General features: G+C 38.1%; 2 protein-coding genes across 2 annotated transcripts in view; both read left to right on the forward strand.

The window, feature by feature from the left end:
* The first annotated feature begins 1151 nt into the window (after positions 1-1151).
* Positions 1152-23742, forward strand: part of LOC105263680 (uncharacterized) — a 62230-nt gene continuing 39639 nt past the window's right edge. The window contains exon 1 of the mRNA XM_011300040.1: positions 1152-1554. The gene's annotated coding sequence lies outside the window, so the exon portion shown is untranslated. The remainder of the gene's footprint in view (positions 1555-23742) is intronic.
* Positions 6271-7366, forward strand: LOC105263679 (uncharacterized). Its single transcript, XM_011300039.1, has 5 exons — positions 6271-6381; positions 6472-6547; positions 6646-6680; positions 6750-6867; positions 6927-7366. Exons 1-5 carry the CDS (start codon positions 6334-6336, stop codon positions 7016-7018), a joined length of 369 nt encoding a protein of 122 aa, XP_011298341.1. The 5' UTR covers positions 6271-6333; the 3' UTR covers positions 7019-7366.

Genomic DNA, 23742 nt, shown 5'->3' on the forward strand with positions numbered 1-23742 from the left:
TCCAAAAATTTTGAATTTTCACATTTCAGTGAATACCGCCTCAATTTTCATGCTCCCCTGATACTTTTTCAAAAATTTTGAATTTTGAATTTCAGTGAATACCTCCTCGATTTTCATGCTCCCCCGATACTTTTTCAAAAATTCCGAATTTTCAAATTTCAGTGCATACCTCCTCGATTTTTATACTCCCCTGATACTTTTTTTAAAATTTCGAATTTTTCAATTTCAGTGAATACCTCCTCGATTTTCATGTTCCCCTGATACTTTTTCAAAAATTTCGAATTTTCAAATTTCAGTGAATACCTCCTCGATTTTTATGCTCCCCTGATACTTTTTTAAAAATTTCGAATTTTTCAATTTCAGTGAATACCTCCTCGATTTTCATGCTCCCCTGATACTTTTATAAAAATTTCGAATTTTTCAATTTCAGTGAATACCTCCTCGATTTTCATGCTCCCCTGATACTTTTCAAAAAATTTTCAATTTTCCAATTTCACTGAATACCTCCTCAAATATCATGCTCCCCCGATACTTTTCCGAAAAATTTTTCTAATCATTAAATTTTTCCATTAACTGAAGAATCTTGAATATTCATGCATGCCTCGATTGCGACGAAATTCCAAAGCTGAGATTTTCATAGTCACCCGATAAATCTCGACGGCTGTTCGAAATAGACACATTAATTGCCCATTGTTTTGCAGAGTATATAGATGCGCGCGCACATCGCAATCCCTTCTGCAAACCTCTTCTCCAGGAGGCACTCGCTCAACAACTCAAGACAATTGTCGATAGGCTTATGCGGTAATACTTGGTAATAATTCATTGAAAGACTAGTAGTTAAAAGAGAGAAATAGACCCCGACGGGTCTAGATCATTAATAGACATTTAAGATTATAGTGAAGTTGAAGTAGAAATGGCAATATGCATATATACTATATAGTAGGCGAAAATATTCTGGGGGTAGATAGATGATAGAGCGAATTACAAAATCTCATTCGTCGAATGAAGACGACAGTATATGCGTTGACAGAGGGGTTGATAGTAGGAAATGCTCAAGGGGTGGGGGGTTGATGTTAGGAAAAGCTCAAGGGGTGGGGGGTTGATAGGACTGAAGGCGACAGGAAAATGCAACGGATTCAGTCACCGCCCGGTTCTCGGCGCGCAACGTATTCCGCGCTCTTTCTGCTCACTCCTATCTCACATCGAAAAAAATATCCATTCACCCCTAACTTAATAAAATATATTCATATCACCGTATCATACCCATTGAAAATAGTGCCGTCTAAATACTTTTTAATTCCCCAATTCAATCTTATTCTATTCTATTATTTATTTCCTTTTTCTCCTTCGTTTGGATTATATCACTTGCTTATGCGATTTTATTTGTGACCGGATCGCGATTTCATTATTTTAAGCGTCTAGTGTGACGGATTAAATACTGATTATAAATTTCGTATGGAATTATCTAACAGTGAACTGTGAACTTTTTGTGAGTGAATTGTGGATGACATTAAGGACAACTATTGGGGAAACAATGTGGCATGATAGTTGAGGGTGAGTCCTAGATAATTAATCAATGACTTTTTAAATGATTAGATATTGAAAGTTAATTCGCTGGGTAGGCGTAAAGAGCGGATGATTACTTTGTAATCATAACAATCCTGAGATGTCATTAAATTATGTGTTTTGTATAATGGGGCCATTTGACAATCGACAGAATGCGAAATTATAATTGTTGTTGAGACGGTAGTTTCCCGTGGAAATTCAAGTTGTGCGAATTTGGAAACTTGGTTGAGATGCTTCTAGCTTCCATTCTCTGCTAGGCGATAGGGGAAAGATAATTAATTTATCACAAGGTGCATAGTTGGTATTGCACAAGCAAGTTGCACTCCGCGGAGTTCTAACTGAATTTATACTGCATTCAAGAAATCAAGTGATGGCTTATGTCGGAGAATACCAGGAATAGATTAAAAGTAGAAATATTTCTCGACGTTGACTGCTATACATTACGAAATTATTCGGGAATAAGTTTCTTTTGCGAGGAAACGTTTCGTGGTTGAGAGTTCCATCCAAGTTCGTTCTCTCTATTCAGTTCCTTTCCGTGGGTTACCACCAGAAAAGTCCAGCCAAAACGTCCCAAGGAGAGAGAAGGACCGACATTCGCCATCGCGATTTATCGCAAATTTTTCATTTATTACTGGCTAAATCTAGTGGAAAGTGAAGAAAGCGAAAAGATCAAACGGAGATTTTCTTTTTTATTTACATTTTTTTAGATGAATAGAGGAATTGAAACATTGGAAAAATAAAGCCGAGTCTGGATGGCACTCTACTGGCTTCCGGTCACTTAAAATTGCCTCGGTTATAATTCCTTCTTCTATTACTATTATTTATTCTTTCTTGTACAATGCCGGATATTCCGGATATTGTCTGGATTCTTTCGTTTTAGTTTTTCTTTACTCCAAGCTCACTACTTCTCTGTATACCCCCGAGTGTACTAAAGGAATGCCACAAGTCCCACCAAAGTTCCAGCGCACAACAGTGTCTGTTGGGACGGCCCTTATGTTGTTTCTGTTTTTTATTATTCTATTCCTTTTTCACCGACTTGGTTTAAAGTTGCGTATTTCTCTCTTACGACACTCCCTTTCATTGCCACTTCCTCTCCACCGTTTTATAGAAGCTTTTCCTTCTATTGTCACCGATAAAACGCAGAATTTTGTTTTGTGACATTTTTTTCTTTTTTTTTTCGCCTTTTTCGGTGGCAGCCAAAAGCGAAGACAATGTCTTGTGGTATATTTTTGCAAATTTCGTGGAACTGCTGAATAAAAAGATGAGTAGAGAAATGAGTGGTCTGATTCCATTTGAACTCGAGCACTTATTTCATTATTTTTTGTTCACTTTGTCGAAATTTTGCTTTTCTCACTTGAATCATCCAAAACTTTCTCTCCGCACTTCTGGTGTCCGCAAACTTTCCAATTAAATTCTGGGTAGGAATTCATCCAATTACAATTTCACCTAATTCAAGTGGTTCGATAGCTTTTGCTCTCATCTCTTTTTATATATCTGTAATTTCTGATATTATTGATTCTTCGCGTGTATTAGTTCCGTCTCCTTAGACATCTCAATTTCAGGAAACTCGGGGGTAGTTTATAGGTTTCAGTGACTATTGAGTTTTACTCTCGAGTGATCATCGTCTGTGTAACTTGTCAGATTGAATGAATGGCAGCAGTTGATACTCGACTATTCCAAGTTAGATAGGCAAATATTTGGGGATGACGACCTGCGCGAATATCGCATTTCATATATAATAAAAACTTGACACACTGGCTCGATGTTATGAGTGCATGAAGAGTATGTTGCTGTACTGACTAGGCATACCACAGAGCCATTCCCACAATTCTCTGGCTAAAGCTCTCAAATTTTTCAACTTTATTTTCACTCTTTTATTATTTTTTATTCCCGCCAGTGCTACATCCTGAAAAACTTTTGCAAAATAAAATATTGATGCCCGTATAGTGGAGTCCTGCGGTCTCTCGTTCGTTTTATCTGTGAAGCTCTCTCTTCAACAGTATATTCTGGGAAAATATCAAAACTATGAAAATAAGTGGTGATCATAAAGTCTCAAGTTTGTCCCGTAGTGTTTATCTGCCCGGGGGGCTCGACCCAAGGTTTATACTGCATACTGCTAGGCTAGTCGTAGCTATTTCGATCTATTTATTTTTGTGAAAAGGAAAAAATCTGTTGGAAGACCATTACAGAATATTTAGCCCCTATCTCTTCAAGAAATATCAATTATCCTGTTTACACTCGCTCTATGGAAATAACCGGACTAATATTTTTTTTCACGCTATAAAATAAATAGAATAATATAACACCACCATAAACATTGCTATGAGCATTCCTGCTCCCCAGGAGTCCGGAATAATAGAATGGTTTTTTTTTCTTTCCAGAAAAAATATGATTTATGGATAAAAAAAAAAACCACTGCTGATGTCAAGATTTTCTTTATTTCAACGCGTGGAAATGCACTTTTCATGACACTGTAAAAAACAATGTATACACGCGCTTCTGTAAATCTTTGCTGAGAGCTGGACTCCGGCCAGACTTTTTCTTCGTCTTTTTCTTTTTCAAACAACTCACAACTCGATTGGATCATTGTCTCTGTTTGTTCAATGCTCTAACCTCTGGTTGGAGTAGCTGGGAGGCACTTTTCGATGGTTTCTAACAAGTCCAATATATCCTGCAATCTTTGTTAGCTTAATCTTTTAAATTACGGGAACGAACGAAAGGGTTGGAGTAATGAGAGAAATTGCTGAACCTAACGCGGTTCATTAATTTTCACTAAATTTGACATTTTGGTAAATATATGTTGGCAAAAGTCGTATATTACTTCTGCAACTCATACTCGGGACTAATCAACGTGTAACAAATTTCAGAACCAAGCCTATTCAGAAAGTTCCTGGCGTTCACACAAATTTTCCATCCCCCTCTCGACCACTGGTGCCCTGGAAAATTACGCGTTTCCAAGCTGCCACTGTGTTGGCAAATGAAATCGTACAGTATAGAGTGTAATGGTCACGCTAGCTATTATTCAGTTGAAAGTCAACATGAATGAATCGAAACGATAAATAATGAGGCTCCAGTTCCAATCTGGCTTTTGGTTATGCGAAAAAGCCACTTTGATGCATTTTTGATGAGTGCAAATTTTCAGCGATTGAAAATAACTGCAGGATTAGCAATTCAATTAGTAACTACTCATCCCACTGAGTCCTTGTAGGGCCCAATAGATATTCTCATCAATTATACCAGATCCATCAGCAAACAAATAAATTATTCATTACCATGAAAATTTTTGAGAAGTCAAATCAATGCCGAAATTTTACTGAGAAATTCTTCTGATGTTTCTGATGATTTACGGTGGATGACAAATTTTCGTCCAAGCCACAGAATTTCCGGGTACGTCTGACGTATCTACAGGACAATATCGGTGTCCACTCTAGTGGAAGGCTCATGCAAGGCCATGTTTGTAATTCGACCGCAAGAATTGCACCGGAGTTATCCGTGCAATTCGTCCCGGCACTTGTCGATTTTCACGGAGTGAGGTTTCTGGGTTTGCCCTCATCCTCCACTCTACCCTTATTTTCACCCTTCTACCCCTGGTGAGCGTGAAACTACGCGAGATACGAGCGCCCCTTGATTGCAAAGTTGGAGTCTGGCCACATCGCCGGAAGCTGTGCGACGCCTTCGAGTTAGTTCTCACCAGCTCACTATTTTCTACATCTCTCTCTATTTTCATTTGGTTAGTATCCCATAACTTTAACTTCCTACCGAATCCGTGCTATCACCATTTTTCTCTTTAATTCCCCCAATTTTACCCCAAATTTTAAATCTCTCGTTGTACCATTCATCGACAATCACTGATTTATCAATACTTTTTACTCATTAAATTTTCATAATTCTAAATAAATGATAATACTGGGATTTAAACGGATATGATTTGAGTGTGAAAAAGGGAGCAGAGGTAGTTGTCACTCTGTGAAATAAATTGTCGATAAGCCGGTTGCCGTTTTGGAGGCGCCTGGTGCCCATATTTTTCGCGGTCAACTCGACCGATTAAGCCCGCGGCTTTTCCCTTCGGATATCGAACAATGCATCCACCAAAAGTCTATATGTGATTTAACCCTACGTCATTCTTTCTTCGTTCACCCTTTCATTTTTTCTCCACCCTTTTATTTCCTTCACCCTCGCACACTCGTATTGTTAACGTGTTCACTATTTTGGGCTTCTGCCAGATAAACTCGAATAATACCATCTTCCCACCCTCTCCCTCCCCTACCCTCCAAGAGATAAGGACGATATTCACTCATCCGGATCCGACAAATTCATCCTCCCGAGCTAAACTCAACTCGTAAATATTTTCAAGCCTTCATGTACCTCTAAGTTAATGCTCCCTCCGGATTAATAAAAAATCTCAAATTGAGGAATTATAACTACAAAAAAAATCAGACGAATTATTTGAGTTTTACGTAATCCATGGGAATATCCGTTATATTTTACGCGTGCGGGTGGAATAATAATAAAATTCACTGGGGAATTGATCGTCCAATGGAGCGGATGGAAAATAAATGAGAATTGAAGAAGTTCGTTATATGTCAGAATTGATTGAACGATGGGCTGGCGAGAGAGAGTGGTGGCGGATCATAAGACAGTGTCAGAGTTTATCTCCATTCACTTATATTTTTTACAGAACTTCGGATGTATTAGGCACTTGAGATAGTTCTTTCAGTTCTAGCGTAGCCGTGTACTCGAACAGTTGGTTATCAATTCTGGCTTATAATGATAATTAAAATACTCGTCTTCACTTTCATCTGCAGTATTTCATGGGTAAGTTGGATTATATTATTTATAATCCATCATCATTTCGACTATAATCGTTATCCATGTGCAATTATCAATAAATAATTTTGAGTTTAGACTGGGGATTTTGTCGATGCAAAACCTCCGAGTATATGTCCTGGGGTACCGCACTACAACATTGTTTCACCTCACGGTACGTCAACGATTAGTATTCCTAAAATTACTGATTAGTAATACATGATTATTTTTTTCATTTTTATTTCCATCCATTTTTTATTTTCGGCGGAGAAGATGCGATCGTGCAGGAGTTGCAACGCCGTGGTTTCGTATGTATTAGAAATGAATCTTGTAATTTATTTTTTATAATATACGAACTGAAATTATTAATATTTCAGAATCTGGAGAACAGTGAACTCGATAAACTTAAAATACTCCAAATATTCAGTTTTAATGCTGCAAATGAAGAAAGGGGTTTAAAAATTGTCCATGGATACCTGCAGTGCGTAGATGAAGGTATTTATCAATTGCCACGTACACACTACGCTGTAATTAAATTTTTTATCATTTTTTAGTGATATCGAGAGAAATCCAGGAAAACAAATACGAGGCTTACCTCGATTGCCTGAATAAAAATGATAATGCTAGACTTTTATTTGCGCACTGATGCCTGATAAGTGTTACTAGAGAAATTGTGAAACCAACAATAAAGAATTAATCTCGGAATTTCCTGGGGAGTTATCTGGGAATGCCGTACGAAGATACAGCATTCAATGTTTATTTAACCATTTCATGTCGTTACGAAAATGGAACTTTATCTGTTAATTGTGTCACGTATTCCAACAGATGTACTAGATTGTAATTACGTAAATATTGAAAGCTGGACCATTTGGGTGTTCAAGAAAATGTATTCGTCTCCGATATTTCCTCAATTTAATGATAATTGATGCAAATGATAGTCCACAACATTTGTTCTAGATATAAATTGAATAAACACTCAAAACAACTCAAGTAATTAGATGTACTTATTTCTATTCTTTTTTTTATTCCTTAATTCACAATGATATTCAAAGATTGCACACCTTGTTAAAGAATTTAATTATGAAAACCGCAAAAAAAGTAATTGTGTAATGGAGTCATTCAAAATGTTTGCAAGGTGTTCACCCTGGAACCCACGGTTATCCGATGTACTTAGAATTTTCAAAAGTATGGGATGTAAAAATGAAAATTCCGTACCCTGGAGCTGGTACACCCGAGATGCAATAAATGGGTCACTTACGCTGATGTTAAACGAGTGATTTAACGTGATTTAATGCATGAAAAACGCTGTAAAATTTTTATTTTCGTTATGGAACAGTGCGGCAGACCTTGCTATCTCAATAAATTGCCTTCGGGAGAAAACTTCTGGGGCACAAAAGGGTATTTTTTTTTTGGCGGCGAGGGGGAGGCTAGGGGGCGGCTATGCATTTTTAAAAGGTAATCCCAGGAGCTCTTGACGACTGTTTTTCATCGAGAGTAGTGATGGGGGAGGTGGAAAAAAACTCTGACCTCTGAATACACACGTAGAGATATAAAATGCGTATGTATATTTTTGGGTTATAGCCGATATCGGATTATATATGACACGATATACCATATTTATGGATAGTCGGGTGCTACCCCTGACACTTCACGCTCGTTAATCGATAATACCTCTTGATGATTAATAGTGTGCGAATGCCGGAAAAATGCATCAGTTCAAATCAAATGGTTTTTCACGTATCAACGAGATATATTATGATTTTTGTTGACTAAATGTTTTCCCGTTTTTAATACTTTCTCAGAAGCGAAGATATTTTTTTTTCAAGCACTTTCAATCACAGTTATTCTAATATTTTGTCACTTACTCTTTGCATTTTCGTCCCCCATGTGGACTTATGACGTAAAAGTTTGGAAAGTTGGTTTGAATTTGTCTAGTCCAGCAGGACTGAGTGGAAATTGGAGTGGAATATATTATTGACTGAATGCATTACAAGGTTTGTTTTGTTCCTGGTAGTAAAACTTGGTGGAGTGGGCTTTTTTTGATGATGTCCTCAATCCTCCAGGAAAATTTTTCAAGCTAGAGATTACTTGCGAGAGGTTCGCTTGGTTAACTTACCACAGAAGGTTGAGTTCTTAGACTCGTGAAAAAGCGGCATTTCAAAGGAACATGCCAAACGTTAAAGAGAATTGAGGATGGAGATTGAAAATGCTCTGTATAATGTAATGAAGTCCCCATTGATTCTCCAACGAGGCTTTGGGCTTTCAGCAATTAAAATCCGGAATAGTGACGCTCGAAGTTGAAATTCACCGGGCAAATAATTCACTGTCAGCTAGTCTTGATTTTACGATGGTGGCATTTTCTCCAGTTAATGTAATAGAGATGAAGATATTTGTGAGAATTCGACTGAACTTTCTAATGCAGCTTATTTCATCGACCCATGAACTCGATGTTGCAATTTTCTTCAAGATGTACAGTACCACCTATGGTGTTCTCCCAATCGTGCCACCATAAGATTTCCCCGGGGTCACATGCATCATCTGTACGGGTGTAGTAACCAGCTAACTGTCCCACCAGGGCAAAAAAGTGTAAAGCCCCAGGTTACTTTGTTTCTCTAGCCCTCGAGGATGTGGTATCTCCGTCGACCCAGGCGATATGCTCATGTATCAGGAATGCTGTGACATTACCACACGGTGTTTCCCCTCCCCCAAGTGTTAGACAAATGCACTCGACAGTCCAGACAGGTGAGATCCACCTCTTCTATAATTCATCATTCGAACAACACAATAAATTCGAAATACGCGACATACACTGAGAGAAATATTCAATAAAAATTACGTGTATTTTCCGTAATTCTGGAGCGAAATGTGGTTGTCGGAAATTTTACGGAACTGTCACGTAATTTTTAACTAAAGTCACGGAATTTTTCCGCGGTGTTTCGTAATTTTTATCTGAATTATCGGTGAAAAATAACGATACCGTCACTTAAATTTTTCGAATCAACTCCGTAATCGGTAAGTGAACTGAAAGTTCCGTAATTTTTACTAAATATTTCTCTCCGTGTAAATTGACCGGCAGCATAAGCAGTGGGTGTATTCCACCCCGGAATTTTATACCCCAAGAAAAGATCATCCGAAATGTGCATCCAAGTATACTTCATACTGCCTAAGAAAAGGAGGGAGGTAAAAGGAGGTCAGTGGGATGCGTCGTGACGAACATCTGAAGGAAAAATGAAAAAAAAATATGATAATAAAAAGGTGGCGAAGCTACGGAGTGAAAATAGATCTGGAAGGAGTGAATAAAAAATGAGTACATGCTGTGTGATTCATCCCACCAAGAAATTGTGAAGTGGGGAAGAAGGGAGTTGAGGACCTGAACCACAAGACAAAACTGAATTACGTGTTTTCTACGGTACCACGGAGCTGAACTTTTCCATCTGAAATAAGTATAAATTCAGATTCCGTCGTTGTCGTCCCACGGCGGTACCGTGGGTAAACTAACCACTGGAGCTACACCCTCAAGCACTCGCTATATACCCGGGAATGAGTGAGGAAAGTGCGGGTGAAACAATATGTATCCTTTTTATGCCAGTACTTGAGGAAAAAGTGAGGTTGAGGATAAGGAACATGGACGCCACTCTCTCGGCATATGAATTTCCCAGTATTCTTTACTTCTTCTATCTCTTCTTTATTTCTCTTCTTCTTCATTTATTTCTCTTCTTCTTCATTTATTTGGCTTGCTTCATCCCGTTGTTTATGGTTTTGAAAAAATCATTTCCAAAAATTCATCGGCTACACGGAGAGAAATATTTAGTAAAAATTACGGAACTTTCAGTTCACTTACCGATTACGGAGTTGATTCGAAAAATTTAAGTCACGGTATCGTTATTTTTCACCGATAATTCAGATAAAAATTACGGTACATCGCGGAAAAATTCCGTGACTTTAGATAAAAATTACGTGACAGTTCCGTAAAATTTCCGACAACCACATTTCGCTCCAGAATTACGAAAAATACACGTAATTTTTATTGAATATTTCTCTCAGTGTACTCATTTGATTTTATCTAATCCCGAATTTATCGTTTAATTTTCTGTTTTCACGCGTTTTTATGACTTGATTACGATGAACTACTTTCTTTTTTTCATTTTCTTCATTTTTCAGTCATGACATTTTTTACTTTTACTGCGTCCACAAGATACGCACATACGGTATACACTCTTGAAGCTCTCAAGTAGTGCAGGCGTAATACGAATAGCTTTTCACAACAAAAAAGAAAAATATGCCGTAGAAAACACGCAGTAAACTTGTACTGAGTGTTGCTTTTTTAAATAAACCCTCCTTTATACCACGGAAGAGGAGCATGCCATAAATTAGTTTTATGATATTTCTTCCTTTTACCTTGAAAATTGGATTAATTCGAGGAGCGTATAAACTTTTTCAATGAGAAAAACGCATTTTTCGCGCCAACTTTCTGAATATAATTTAATGAATACAAAGTACTGTCGCTGCTGCATTCGCTATATAATACCATTAAAATGGTATTTATTTTCAAGATTTCCAGCTGAAGATTATGATGGCTGAGAGTCTTACTTATGAGCTGCACCACTTGGTGCACCTCTTGGGTGGGCAATCAATCTTATCGTTCCTCCAATCGAGAGTAGAAACGCTTAGTCATTTGAAAATTTCTGTACAGAAATGCCGAAACAATTGTCCACGGTGCAGAATCGAAAACGAGGAACGATCAGCTACCGTAAAAAAGGTCATGGTTTTTTATCCTAATGGTCTATCCCCTATTCATTTTTCATCCGCCAATTTTACTATTAATTGCTCCAAGATACACATAAAATTATACGTAATTCCTATCAGATTAGTTCGTACGTTCTTCTCTCGCGAATTACAATATTTTAAATTTCTTCTCCGTATCAAGGACTTTTTCCTACACTGTCAAAACGACATGGCTAACCACAGTGTGACCCTTCCTTCACGGTGAGAATTCAATTAGGGTTAATTCTGCCAAAGCTCTCCAGAGACTACTTGCGTGGCTGTTTTACTATCGTACTTTATAGTATTCTGCACAAGCCATACTGAATATAAACCTCAAGATTTATTATTTAAGTTATTACACCTACAAAACCAACTAAATGAGAAGTTTATTATTCACGTAATTCCTTATGCAACTTGAACCCGTGGATTTTTTTAAAATGTCATATACCTCACCTCATGCGCAGTCTTACCAGCAAAATCTTATTTCGTTGTGATAATTCTCCAAGATAATTAATTTCCAGAGCAATTATTTTTAATAAAAATTCCATTAAATTTCAGTACTTGAAATTCAAAATATTTCATACCATCATTGTTATTTATTTATCAATTTCAAATAAATTACTGCGAGGAATGCGTTAATTGGAAATTGATTGATTTTGCCGTTGAATAGGAACCAATCAGGGAAATAATGGAGGGGAATGTGTAGGACGGTTGGGGGAAATAGAAGGCTAATTAAATGGCGTGTTATACGCTAAAAGCTGGTGTCCTAAAGGATTTGAAAGAGGGACAGGGGGGATTAGATGAAAGCGAGTTGTACACGCACATTGTGGCTCAAATGATAGTATCACCGTGGGACAGTATCGTCGTAAAAGGGGTTACAAGGTAGAAAAGTTGAGGTGGGGGTGAAAGAGGGTTTTTGCAAGTGAGCTCTTGCAACCAGCAACAGTCGCTGATGAAATTTCGGTTAAATCGCTTTGAAAATTACAAGGAAATTCCCCAGGATTTTCGGAGGCCAACGGCAAATAGCTATAGGGGGAGGGGTTGGCTGGGATTGAGTGAGTATCGTGGCCATTTGGTATCTGGCATCCAGGCAATTTTCTGTCATTTTCGCCAGAGGGTTAAGGCAAAAATTATTTCACCACTAGTTTAATTGCTTCAGATTTCAAAGAACAAAGGGAGATACCTGAGAGAGACAGAGGTGAAGCCTTTTTTTCTCTCTTTTAATCCTTGAATTAGTAGTGCAAAATCGTGTATCTGGTGGAGAAAATCGACTTCTCGATGGACTTTCATTGTGTAAATGTCCGTAGCCCGTAAAATGATTCTTTCAACGTGGAAAAGTCGGTTGGGTACGGTGTAGTTTTTTTTTTTTCTTCTTTTTTTCACTCCTGCGTTAGCCCCGGAAAAGGCACTTTAACGCTAACGGTAAAGGCTGGCGAGGAAGCCTGGAGAAAGAAGGTAACTCGGTCCCCTCCAACTTAATTTCACCAAAGTACCACGTAGCTGTCCTATGGCCTTGGTATCAATCCGTAAAGTTTTACGATTTTATCGTGACTCTCGGAGCTACGGACCTTGGCTTTTCTCACCCCCTCTCACGTGACAAAGCATAGCCAACCCCCTTATAATACCACAGTACTTGGAGATCTCGTGGAGGCAACCAACGAGAAAGTTCAATCGTAAACGAAAATGTAGCCAAAGTTGGACTCCTCCCAAGGTAATTTCACGTCCGTCAAGACTTCCGCAATCAAATCCATCATCTCACTTTTTAACCATTTTGCGTTATTTTGTTGTATTTTGTGTAACAACGATTTTTAAAAGACATACTCTTTTGTGTTCACTGGCCCTCATTGCGATTTTATAAGTTACTCATATAAACAGTGATGCTACCCGGGTACAAGCGAGTTGTGCATTAAATTATTTCGTAGCTTAATGGAGGAAGCAGATTAATTTAATCGAGTTAGCCTCCTTTGCGAGGGCCAATAAGAAAACCACAGAGCGACGCGCACTTGGCACGCCGCGAGCGAGGATGCCGCATTCATTCGTGTACTCGTGTACTCGTGTACTCGTGTACTCGTGTACCTCTATTATAGCGACCTCTATAGCCCCCAATTTTCGTTTCACCAGCTGCCGACTCTCCGCACCAGGTATAATTCATTTTACCGAATTTCATCCAACTCCACAGTACTAACCAATTTTCAAATATTGTTATGTAATTACCACTGTTTGCTCATTTGCGCGGGAAAATAATGACTGGCGACTGGTTAGATTTTACCATTGACACTCTCATTTCCTCTTGCCTAATCAATTCCGTTGACTATGATACCAGCCGAATTATACCGCAGTGCGTCTCTACTAACGACGCTAATTACGCATGATGATGTCCTCTGATAGCACTTTCAATCCTACGTTTCAACCCCTCATCACGATACGAGACTTTCACTTACTTTTCAGCATCGTTAGGATGATTAATGGATTAATTTTCTTAATGTAATCCGTGGGTTTCTCTAGGTAATTCTGTATAGGGTTGAGCAACGAGTGGTCAACCACTCGATTTTTCGAGTGATAGGAGTTATGGTAGATGATTGGGGAGACGCTAGACTTTATTGGCTGCCGTGTTATGGTTTTTAATGAATATTTAGACTCGTTTTGGTCTTCGGTGATAAAAAATGTGAATGGGGTGACAGTGGAAATTTAGGTTTTAGTTGGGTTTGTATAAGGTGAGTATGAACACTGTTGGTACACACGATAGGAGGTTATTTCCATAGTCGACAGAGTGCAGGGGAAGGCCCGGCTAGTTTACTCCGAAAGCACAGTTGTTTGATGTCGGTGGATTAACGTGAGACAAGGGTAGTTACACACGTAGTTACAGCAACAGTAGTCAAGGTCTCTCTATAGGTATATTTTCACCAATTCCACAGACTCTCCTCATGTACAACGTGGAAAATCGTGGGAATATATTTGGATTTGTCAGTTGTCTGTGTACTCCGACTGTGAATTGCTATTCAACATTTGTTTCTACCCCGTATTTTACCTATTTTTCCATTCTACTGCATTCGAAAGAATCAGACCATCTCTTTAACGAAGCCCAATCGTTTTTTTTTTTCACCATCAGATGGTGCTCTTCGCATTGAAAAATCTCCTCTTTTTTCAATTCCATCTCGAATTATATTAAAAAAGTTTTTTAACAACGTGAGAATGGCAATTGAATAGCAGTTAGAGCTCCACCAAGTTTACTTCCAAATGAAATCGTAAAATGAGTCACAAAGAGATGAAACTTAAATATGAAAATAGTTAGGTACATGAGAAGGAGCCGCGAGCCACTTTCAAACCTTGAAAGACTACGATAATTAACTGGAAAGTGGCAAAGCGTGAAATTTAATGTTCAAACTCCGAGAATAGCCTCAACGAATTCTCGTGATTTAGCATTTGCTCATATCTTTGTCTCCCTCACAAAGCAAAAGCTCGGCTAATGAAATTGAATAATTTTCTGCTTTTTCCCCATCTCAACCCAATCCAACGTAATTAATATCAATTAAATAAATGATATATCCAAGAATGTTATCACTAATTACTAAAGTACCTTTTTTTATCCAACGTTGGGGTAAAAATACTCGTGATCAAAGGCGGAGCGATGATTACTCGGCCTGAAGTTCCTTATAAAGAGCCTTCTCAGTACTTTTTTTTCTGGTCAGTTATACCCACTGTGCTCCATCAAATTACTGTGTATTGCCGAAAGAGAAAAAACCATGTGCATGCGCAAGACGTAGAAATTTATATCACTCTAACGGTCAGTATTACGATGATCTTATGGTCTTTATTCTTGCATTCGTGTACACCAGTTTGCTAGAATTTAATGTTTATTATATTTCATCTCTAAATGCACCCAGTCAACTAAAGTGCTATTTATGCTCTGTGCCATCCTCACTACCCTCATAACCCTCTCCGACATTGTGTACTTACCGAGGGGAATCGTACCTTGTTTAATACCGGCCCATAAACCGGATGTGAGTTAAAACTCCATACTTGACCTTACGTACCCTTTAAATATAAATTAAGACATCCTTTTTGCATGTTCAACAGGTGCGTTATGAGTGCTCGAAAGGGTCGATAAGATCACCATTAGAGAAAAGGGGTGTGAAGGGAGACTCTGTAAGTAAAATAATCCCATTCATACTTCATCAAAACTTTCACCAATCCAAACACATATACACATATATATTCTTCATCCCCTGAAAATTGCCATTCAATATTAACGAATGAGGAAAAAATCCTTAGGAAAAATGGATTTTTTTCGGAGGTTGAACAATCAAATTCTCCCCCAACAAGAACAAAGTAAGGAAACCATGGCAAAATCTGTGGTGATTGCGTGAAAAGACGATAAACCTCAATGGTTGATGATTTATCAAGTAAAATACTGTAATTTTCTGCTGATGGTTTCCTCCCCCTGGAAATATATGTATAAAACATGTTGGAGTATAATAATCCATGGATGAGCCTTGATTTGAAATGAGAATGGACGTCATAGGACCCACACGAGTCGTTTGAGTATCCAGCTTTATTGTCACTGCCTTGATCCCTCTCATGTGTTAGGGGGTGTGAATGTACGCTGAAGGGGGTTGAAATAGCTATAGTTGTGGCAGGGGTGGCAGGGGTGGCTGGAGTGGCAGGGGTGGCAGGGGTGGCTGGAGTGGCAGGGGTGGCAGGGGTGGTAGGAGTAACAGAGGTGGAAGGGGTGGCAGGGGTAGTGGGTTAGTGCTATCGTTTCCTCACACGACGGTAACAGACATTATACATTTTCACTGGCTCATGTTTCTCTAAGAGACCGTGAAAACGTCTAACTCTGTGAGAACGGACGAATTAGCATTTCGATGTGACCACTCAACTGTACTAGCTTTTCCACCCCCCAAATCTTGACTCTTTTATCAAAGTTCGCACATTCACTCCGGCACTTTGGCATTTCACCAAAGTACATTATATACCTCATTATATGGATTGCCACCGTGTGAAATAACTATTGTGCATTTGCACTAAATAACTTCATAACATGTCGTATGACTTTCTTAATTTAGTACATCGTTAAACGGATATGCTTTTGTACTTGACGACCCACCCCTTTTACACCCGCTCTTTAAATAAGAAATTTTCAATGTTTTTGATTGCTCCACACGGAGAGATATATTTAGTAAAAATTACGGAACTTTCAGTTCACTTACCGATTACGGAGTTGATTCGAAAAATTTAAATGACGGTATCGTTATTTTTGACCGATTATTCAGATAAAAATTACGGAACACCCCGGAAAATTTCCGTGACTTTAGATAAAAATTACGTGACAGTTCCGTAAAATTTCCGACAACCACATTTCGCTCCAGAATTACGAAAAATACACGTAATTTTTATTGAATATTTCTCTCAGTGCACGTAATATCTTAGTATTTCCCAATGAAACAATTCCAATATTAATTTGATGTAAAAGGGAGAAAAAAAATGTCGAACATTTGTGGATCATTGCGGAAAGCAAGGGAGGTTGCAGATTATTCTGGTGATATTTAAAAAGGGAAGAAGCCGTGGACTCACGGGAGGTACAAAACGACAAGTCCCTTAAGGATCGAAGACACCGAAGGCACCGTATAAACCTTGTCTATCCCCATGTGCCTACGGTAGAAGAGGGTCCACCCGGATATATCCTGATGACCACGCCTACGCAATAGTGACGCAGTTAATAGCCGGCCAGTAAAGATAATTCAATGAGACGAGTCGATAATGCTCCACGGAGCCAGAAACCCCTCGCCGCTCATGTCTTACGGTAACAGTCAGATATTTGCTCTCTAAACTGTAATTACACTTCCATCCGGAGATAAATATCCCCCGGAGAAATTCATTTCTCCGTGAAAAATGGAAAAATCCCGGCGAACGCGAAAGAAAAATATATCTCAGTACAATGCGAAGAGGAGAATATAAATGGAAATTTTTCTCATCGCTGTCAAGACGATTCATCCAACTCCCATTATCCCTTTCTCTCCTCAAAAAGTTATCGATCATTTGCGGTAATTATCCTAGCGCGACAGGAGAAAACAACAATAATCCGTTCAATCGTCAGCTGTCACGTACAACGTACCCGTACAATCGAATTACTGGAGCAAATAATTCGTTGAGTACATCGAGAATAACCTCCTCTCTGCTGTCGCAGCGTACATAAACTCTATTCCCTTTATTCAAGTGATCTACTGATCTACTGATCTTTATCAAGCTCTAGTCTTCTCCCTTCTCTTTTCATTACTGCACTTCAGCATCATGAGAAGACTCTCTCAACCTACATCAATTATTTTCCATCCTCTCCTTTCAACTTTTTATCCTGGGCAAAACAATAAAATGGAGAAATACAATCTGGTAGTGACGATCATAAAAGCCGGCCTTGTCGATGAAATAACCAGTCTAACGTTGAAAGTTATATATTGCCCTGAAGCTAAAAGTTTTTGCAATTTTTTTCTTTTTTTTTTTGCGTTTGCGCTTTGCGCGGTACCTCCACGGTTTTTACCTCGATCGTTGCACCTTTATTCCGTGGAGCATCTACCCGAGGGCCCAGTCACTTCGAAAAGATGGATCACCGCTTGCTGACCAGCAATGCGCACTCACCATGTTTCACACTGGAAAAGCCAACGTCTCTCTTCAGTCCACTTTTTTTTTCCCCTTGTATTTCTCCACAACGCATTGCTCCCATCTTTTTATTTCATTACATCTCGCTTTTACCGGTAATCCTCCACTCAAATCCACAGAACGTCTCATGAATTGAAAACAGTGTCAAATATAAATCAAATCAATCTCCACCCAATCGAATAATGGAGAACTAATGGAGGATAATTTAATCAGATTTCTACTTCAGCTAAAAGAAAAGTTGGAGAAAAGGAAAGGCGATTAAATGAGCCACAAAATGACTTTAATCAATCAATTTCCTCCTCCTCGGAATGTCTTTTAAATTGGTGATTTTAAACTGATGGGATGAATGAAGCGTTTTAAGTGGATCATTAGAGGGATAATAAAATAATTAATCGATGATAAAAAAAAATGGATTTTTTGCCTGGCGGTTGATTAGAAACGAGTAGAGGTTGCGAATAAAATTGATGAGAAACGAAACAATAGACATTGTCATTGAAATGTTAGGATGTCAAGCGCAACGAATACTGAGCTGGTAGTACAGGAGGTAGTGTCGTATAACTAGGTAGAGAGAGTCAGAATATCCTGCATACACAGCCGGAAGGCATTTGCCGGTTACACGCAAGATCGGCAAGCTGTAATTGTCGCGTTAAATCCGTCGAGTCTCAGTCCCATGACAAAGACACACTGCATCAAACCCACCATTAAAGTCTTGAGAGCAAGTAGTAAAGTCCCAAGCCCTCTCTCTCCTCACCTAGTAAACTCTACATACATCCCCCAATCCTTGACACAACCAGAATTGATCCTGGGGAAATGGTAGTCGCTAGTTTCCTATAATAGCTAACCCGTCCTGCACCAAGGGCTGGGGTAACCCACTCAGTCTAGCTCTTCGAGTTGTCCAACTCCATACTGTATCCAATCGACTACATTTCATGACTATGTTTCGTCGAGTACTCGGTATAACGTACATTTATACGATCGTTTATGTTTTACAATCGTTCAGTGGCTTCCGCAGGCTCAGTGGCTTCAGTGGCTTCAGTAGCTACATTTCAGAACATGCCTTCAGCCTTGATTCACAGCGTTCTTATAATCCGTGTGCTCACTCTCTTGGAAAATTTCAATTTTAATCCAGTAATTTTCAATAGAAGTTGGCCCAGACGGATATACCCTCTTAGCGATCGTAAAAAGAACTTTCTGAGCAGGCGGATCAATTTTTCATTAAAGCTCGACTGGTCATAAAGTAGAAAACAAGGGTATCACGGGAGCTCAAGGCAGTTGTAGTTGTGATGGCCGCTCGTATACTAGTTATTCGATGTTGAAAATGAACGTAATACCCCGATGAACTCGTTACAAAGATATCTATTGGCACTGTAAGGGAGTCGAAAGGGTAGTGTTGTAGTTGAATGCACCTGAGAAAAGGTATGTCGATGCTCGAGATTTTCTGCTTGTGTCGAGGCAATCGCGGTTCGCTCCAATGAAATTCTCTTCCAAAGCTTATTGCAGGGAATTCAGTTCAATACGAGAAAGAAAGGGAATATTAGTGAGAAAATTGTACAAGAGAGAGAGAATAAAATATATCTATCAAGATATATATGTATATATGGACTAGTAGAGAATACGAGCATTGGTACGTTGGTTTCGAGTAGTAGCGGTGCAATATATTGCACGTGTCAGGAAATTCGTTTCTTATCCACTGGTAAATCGCTCGTGCGAGCTTCAAGTTCTTACGGAAACCCGACGTTTGCCAAAGCGAATTCTCGGGTTGCAAACCAACGTCTAGAATTTTACCAATACAAATGCTCAAAATTTTCAGTCTGACAATGAACGAGGGCCGCAATTACTCTCCACTTTGAATAATCCACTCAGAATTACTCGCTTATTAAAACCACTTCAATCAACAGCTTTTAAATCTGACAAGTTTTTCAGTACTAGGTCCATAATTCCCTTCCGTCCATCATTTTCCCTTTTGACAAAATAATTCATTTATAATGATAATGTTATAATAACGACGAGATGTAGAACTACATAATTAACGCTGATGATTGAAAAACTGAATTTATTCCTTAATTACTGCTTATTTATTGAATTTTCTTAATCGAATATTAATTTTTTGCGTGTATATAGCCCCAGAAGAATATCGCGAGATGAAAATAAATTTCGCGGAGGTATTCCATAGGTTTAATAAAAAACAAGGGATGAAAAATCCTGAGCAAAAAACGGGGAGAATTTAATTGAGTTTCGGGTTTCAGAGAAAAGCATCACAGAAGAACGATGGAAAATGGTAGAACAGATTCGTGTGCTTCATATTGTTGGAGATTAATAAAGCATCAGCAGTGTGTTTTGAATTGGAATGTTTAATTGAAAATTGCCAACTTTGCATGATGGCACACACTTGTATTGATTCTATTGAAGGGATATGAGACTGCAGATGAATATATTGTACACCGGGACGATCTCTATTGCATGCTTCCCGTTCCGTTTGCCCAGCGTCCGTTTTCAAGCAACTCCATTCTATTCCATCCCTTTTCCCTAGCCCAATCCAACTGCTCGTCCCACTGCCACATATCTCTCCTGCGGCTTATATTACTCTGTCCACATATCCTGTACCCCCTGTATGTGTGGACATATCGGTCTCCTCCACATATACATATATGTTCAATCTTACCCGCAAATTCTCTTTCTCTCTTACTTCAACTGACATATACCTGTACTCCTGTGGCTTGAGACTTTGCATACACGTTGTAAACTCGATATCAGATTTGCAATGGCATTTTGGGATATGATTTATGATCCACTGGAAGGATACTCCCCGTATACTCCGTCACCAATCTTTTCCTCAGGTGAAATCGCATTTTATTTATTAACAGTCATTTCACATTTTTTATTCTCACTTTTTCATTTTTTATTTCGGAATTTTCTTGCACTAGATGAAATTTATCTGTAATTGAATGTGAACTACCCGTGGATATCAGACTCACAATATTCATACTCGATAGCGTGATTAATTAATTAGATGGAATATCAGATCAACTGACAATTAACAATGTGTTCGGCTAATAACACATTCTATTAGTTCCTGTGAATACAATGTCCATTCAAAATAAATATTCATCTCTATTTATTCAATGAAAACACACCGGAGATATCACGGATAATTCGACTGACCCAGATGTCAAGAATATTTATTATCTGTTTGCCCGAAAATTAAACGCGGAAATAAATAATAAAATTTACATTATTCTCGGTTTTTATGGATAACTCGGTTCTTTTTTTTTTCGGTGGATATTTATCGGGTTAATCTGATGATTAGGGACTTTATGGGGGGTTTAATTTTGCATGGGGATTAACCGGACGGATTTCAGTGATCACATCCAGAAGTGAGTTTTAGTCACGATTCGTCGTTTAGTTACCCGAGGTTATACGTCAAAAATGAATTCTCAAGTCTCTTCTCGGGATATGCTATTCCATCCACTTTCATCCAGAGTTATACTCCATTCGTGCCGTTCTCGTTTTATCCACATCCAACGGTCGCCCTGCGTATGCTCCCTTCGTAAATGGAACATTAATTAAACAATTTGTATTTCGGATTTTCAATGAAAATCATTCTAGACGGGAACGGGTCATCGGAAGTACACAATACATCGAATGACTCACTGGTGTTATACCAGCAATTTCCCAAAATACACAAATACCTTCAACTATTTTTTTAATCAACAAACTGTGGTTTCCCCTGATAAATTGTGAACAGAGAAATTCTGTGGAATAAATTGAATATTTTGTGGGCGATAAATTTCGACAATTTATTATGGCCGGTGGGTTTTCATTACATCTGGCAGTGATTCCCTGATTTTATTTTTTCATTGCGTATTCATCGAATTATTTTCTGAATGCATACCTATCCTGAAAAACATGCAATTTCAATCTTCATAATTTTCATATAAATGATTTTCTAATTGAACTTCAATAATCGCGCAGTATTAATTGTGGCTTGAGGTGTAGGGACATAAATGGCGGACAACGTAAAAAAAAACTCGTTAAATAGGGGAAAAAAATTATTGGGATTCATTGATTGTTTGTGATACCATTCTGCGTTCTCGGTACACTTTTATGCACCATAAATTCGTGGGGATATTCAACGGCACTGTAAACAGGGCAGGGGAGCTAAAAACGGATCAGTGATATCGGCCCTCGAAACAAAAAATCATTTTCCATCCGACCGTGAAATGCATTTCATGTTCTTCATAATTATTCTTTTAGAATGAATTTTTTATCACGAGCTTTATATTTCCTTCATAATCCAGATTACGTTTTCTGGGCGTTCATCTCCAACATTTTGACCCCCATACTGCTATAAATTCCTTCCGGTGAGAATGCCAGCGCACTCGCATATTTTCGTTTCTATATTCGTGCTCCACTTTTTTTTTATTGCCTCATTCTTGGCTTTTTTTCTTCGTAAATTTTTTTCAAATAAATACACTGGCTTTCGCGTATATGCATGATTCCACGCTGCTGTATATAGTATCCGGTGCATCCGGTGGTTCTCAAAAAAGTCAAATGAGGGTTTCGATGGAGAGGGAAGGGCTGAAAACAAGTACGTTCGTTAAAAGGAAAAAAATCTGGATTATCATTCAAATGAAACTCCTTTTCTCCATTATTTTGTTATTAGCAAATTCGAACTTTTGACACGATCACATTTTAGCAGAGGTAGTTGTTAATATTTCACTGCAAATCCATACAGATTTTTTTCTCTTTCGTCTCTCCTCTTCAGTCTCCCAATTATTTTGATATTATGAAAAATTTAATATTGGTCACATTTTCCATTAAATATTCCATAATAATTATCGAATAAAATCTAAAAATAAAAAATTCCAACCCGTGAGTGTTAATTTCTCCTGTTGTAAGCCTACCTTTCGGAAATAGCTCGGGGTTCTTGCTGTAGGGTGAATTATTAAAATGATATGGGAATAAAAAAATTTCATTCATTATTCCAATTTTATTTAATTATTAAAGTAAACGTTATCCGTTAAACAAATTTACTGTTATTATTCAGCGATTCAAATTTCGATGAGAGATTTTGAATTTTTCTCTTCCATCGCTTTAATTGATACAATGCATTATAAATCTCAATTTTTTTTTAATTCACATTTTTCCGTGTAAAGGAAAAAAAGGAATAATAATAAAAAAATCAACTCTTGTTGAATAACTTGACTTGTTCGATCTGAGTTTCATTTTTATACGAGTAATATCGATGGAAATTTAGACTTGGTTCAAAATTCAAAATTCAAAATGGAATGGATCAGTCGAAATTACTGATTGTTCTTTTTATTTCAATTTCTTCTAACATTTTGTTTTCTAATTAATTAAATCATTAATTTCTATGAAAATATGCGATACGTCTCGCGCCATTTTTCACACCAAATTAAACCAAAAAAGATTATTATTCAAGCTGCAACGTTCACATACGTGAGAAGCGTGAGAGTCGACAATTGGTCATTATTTAAAAAATCTTCATTTAATTACGACATTCGTGCCATTGAAATGTATTTTTTTTACTTGGAGTGAAAATGTGCTGAAAAAAGCTGGGTTTCCACGTATTTTTTTTGCACGAAATACATTAGATTTTGTTCCACGAAATCGGGTGTGAAACGTCCATTAGTGTGTGCATCCGAACGTCATGCACTATGTACACAATGTATATGAGGGAAAAATAGAGACACGAAAAAGTTCACGACAGGATGGGTGTGTTGAGTGCTTTTGATATAAAAAATTATCATACCGCTTGGGTTGTTCTCTTGGTCAAATGGATTTTCGTCGGTCTAACTGAATTCGGCGAAAGTTTAACATTTCCATAGGTTCTAAAACTCGGTGGAAAATTTAACCAGCGGTATTAAGGAGAGAGAAAATATATTCCCGTGCACTTGGACGTACTGGGAAAATTCGATTACTCTCGATGTG

The sequence above is a fragment of the Fopius arisanus genome, unplaced genomic scaffold, assembly GCF_000806365.1.
Source record: "Fopius arisanus strain USDA-PBARC FA_bdor unplaced genomic scaffold, ASM80636v1 scaffold00016, whole genome shotgun sequence".
Classification (NCBI taxonomy): domain Eukaryota; kingdom Metazoa; phylum Arthropoda; class Insecta; order Hymenoptera; family Braconidae; genus Fopius; species Fopius arisanus.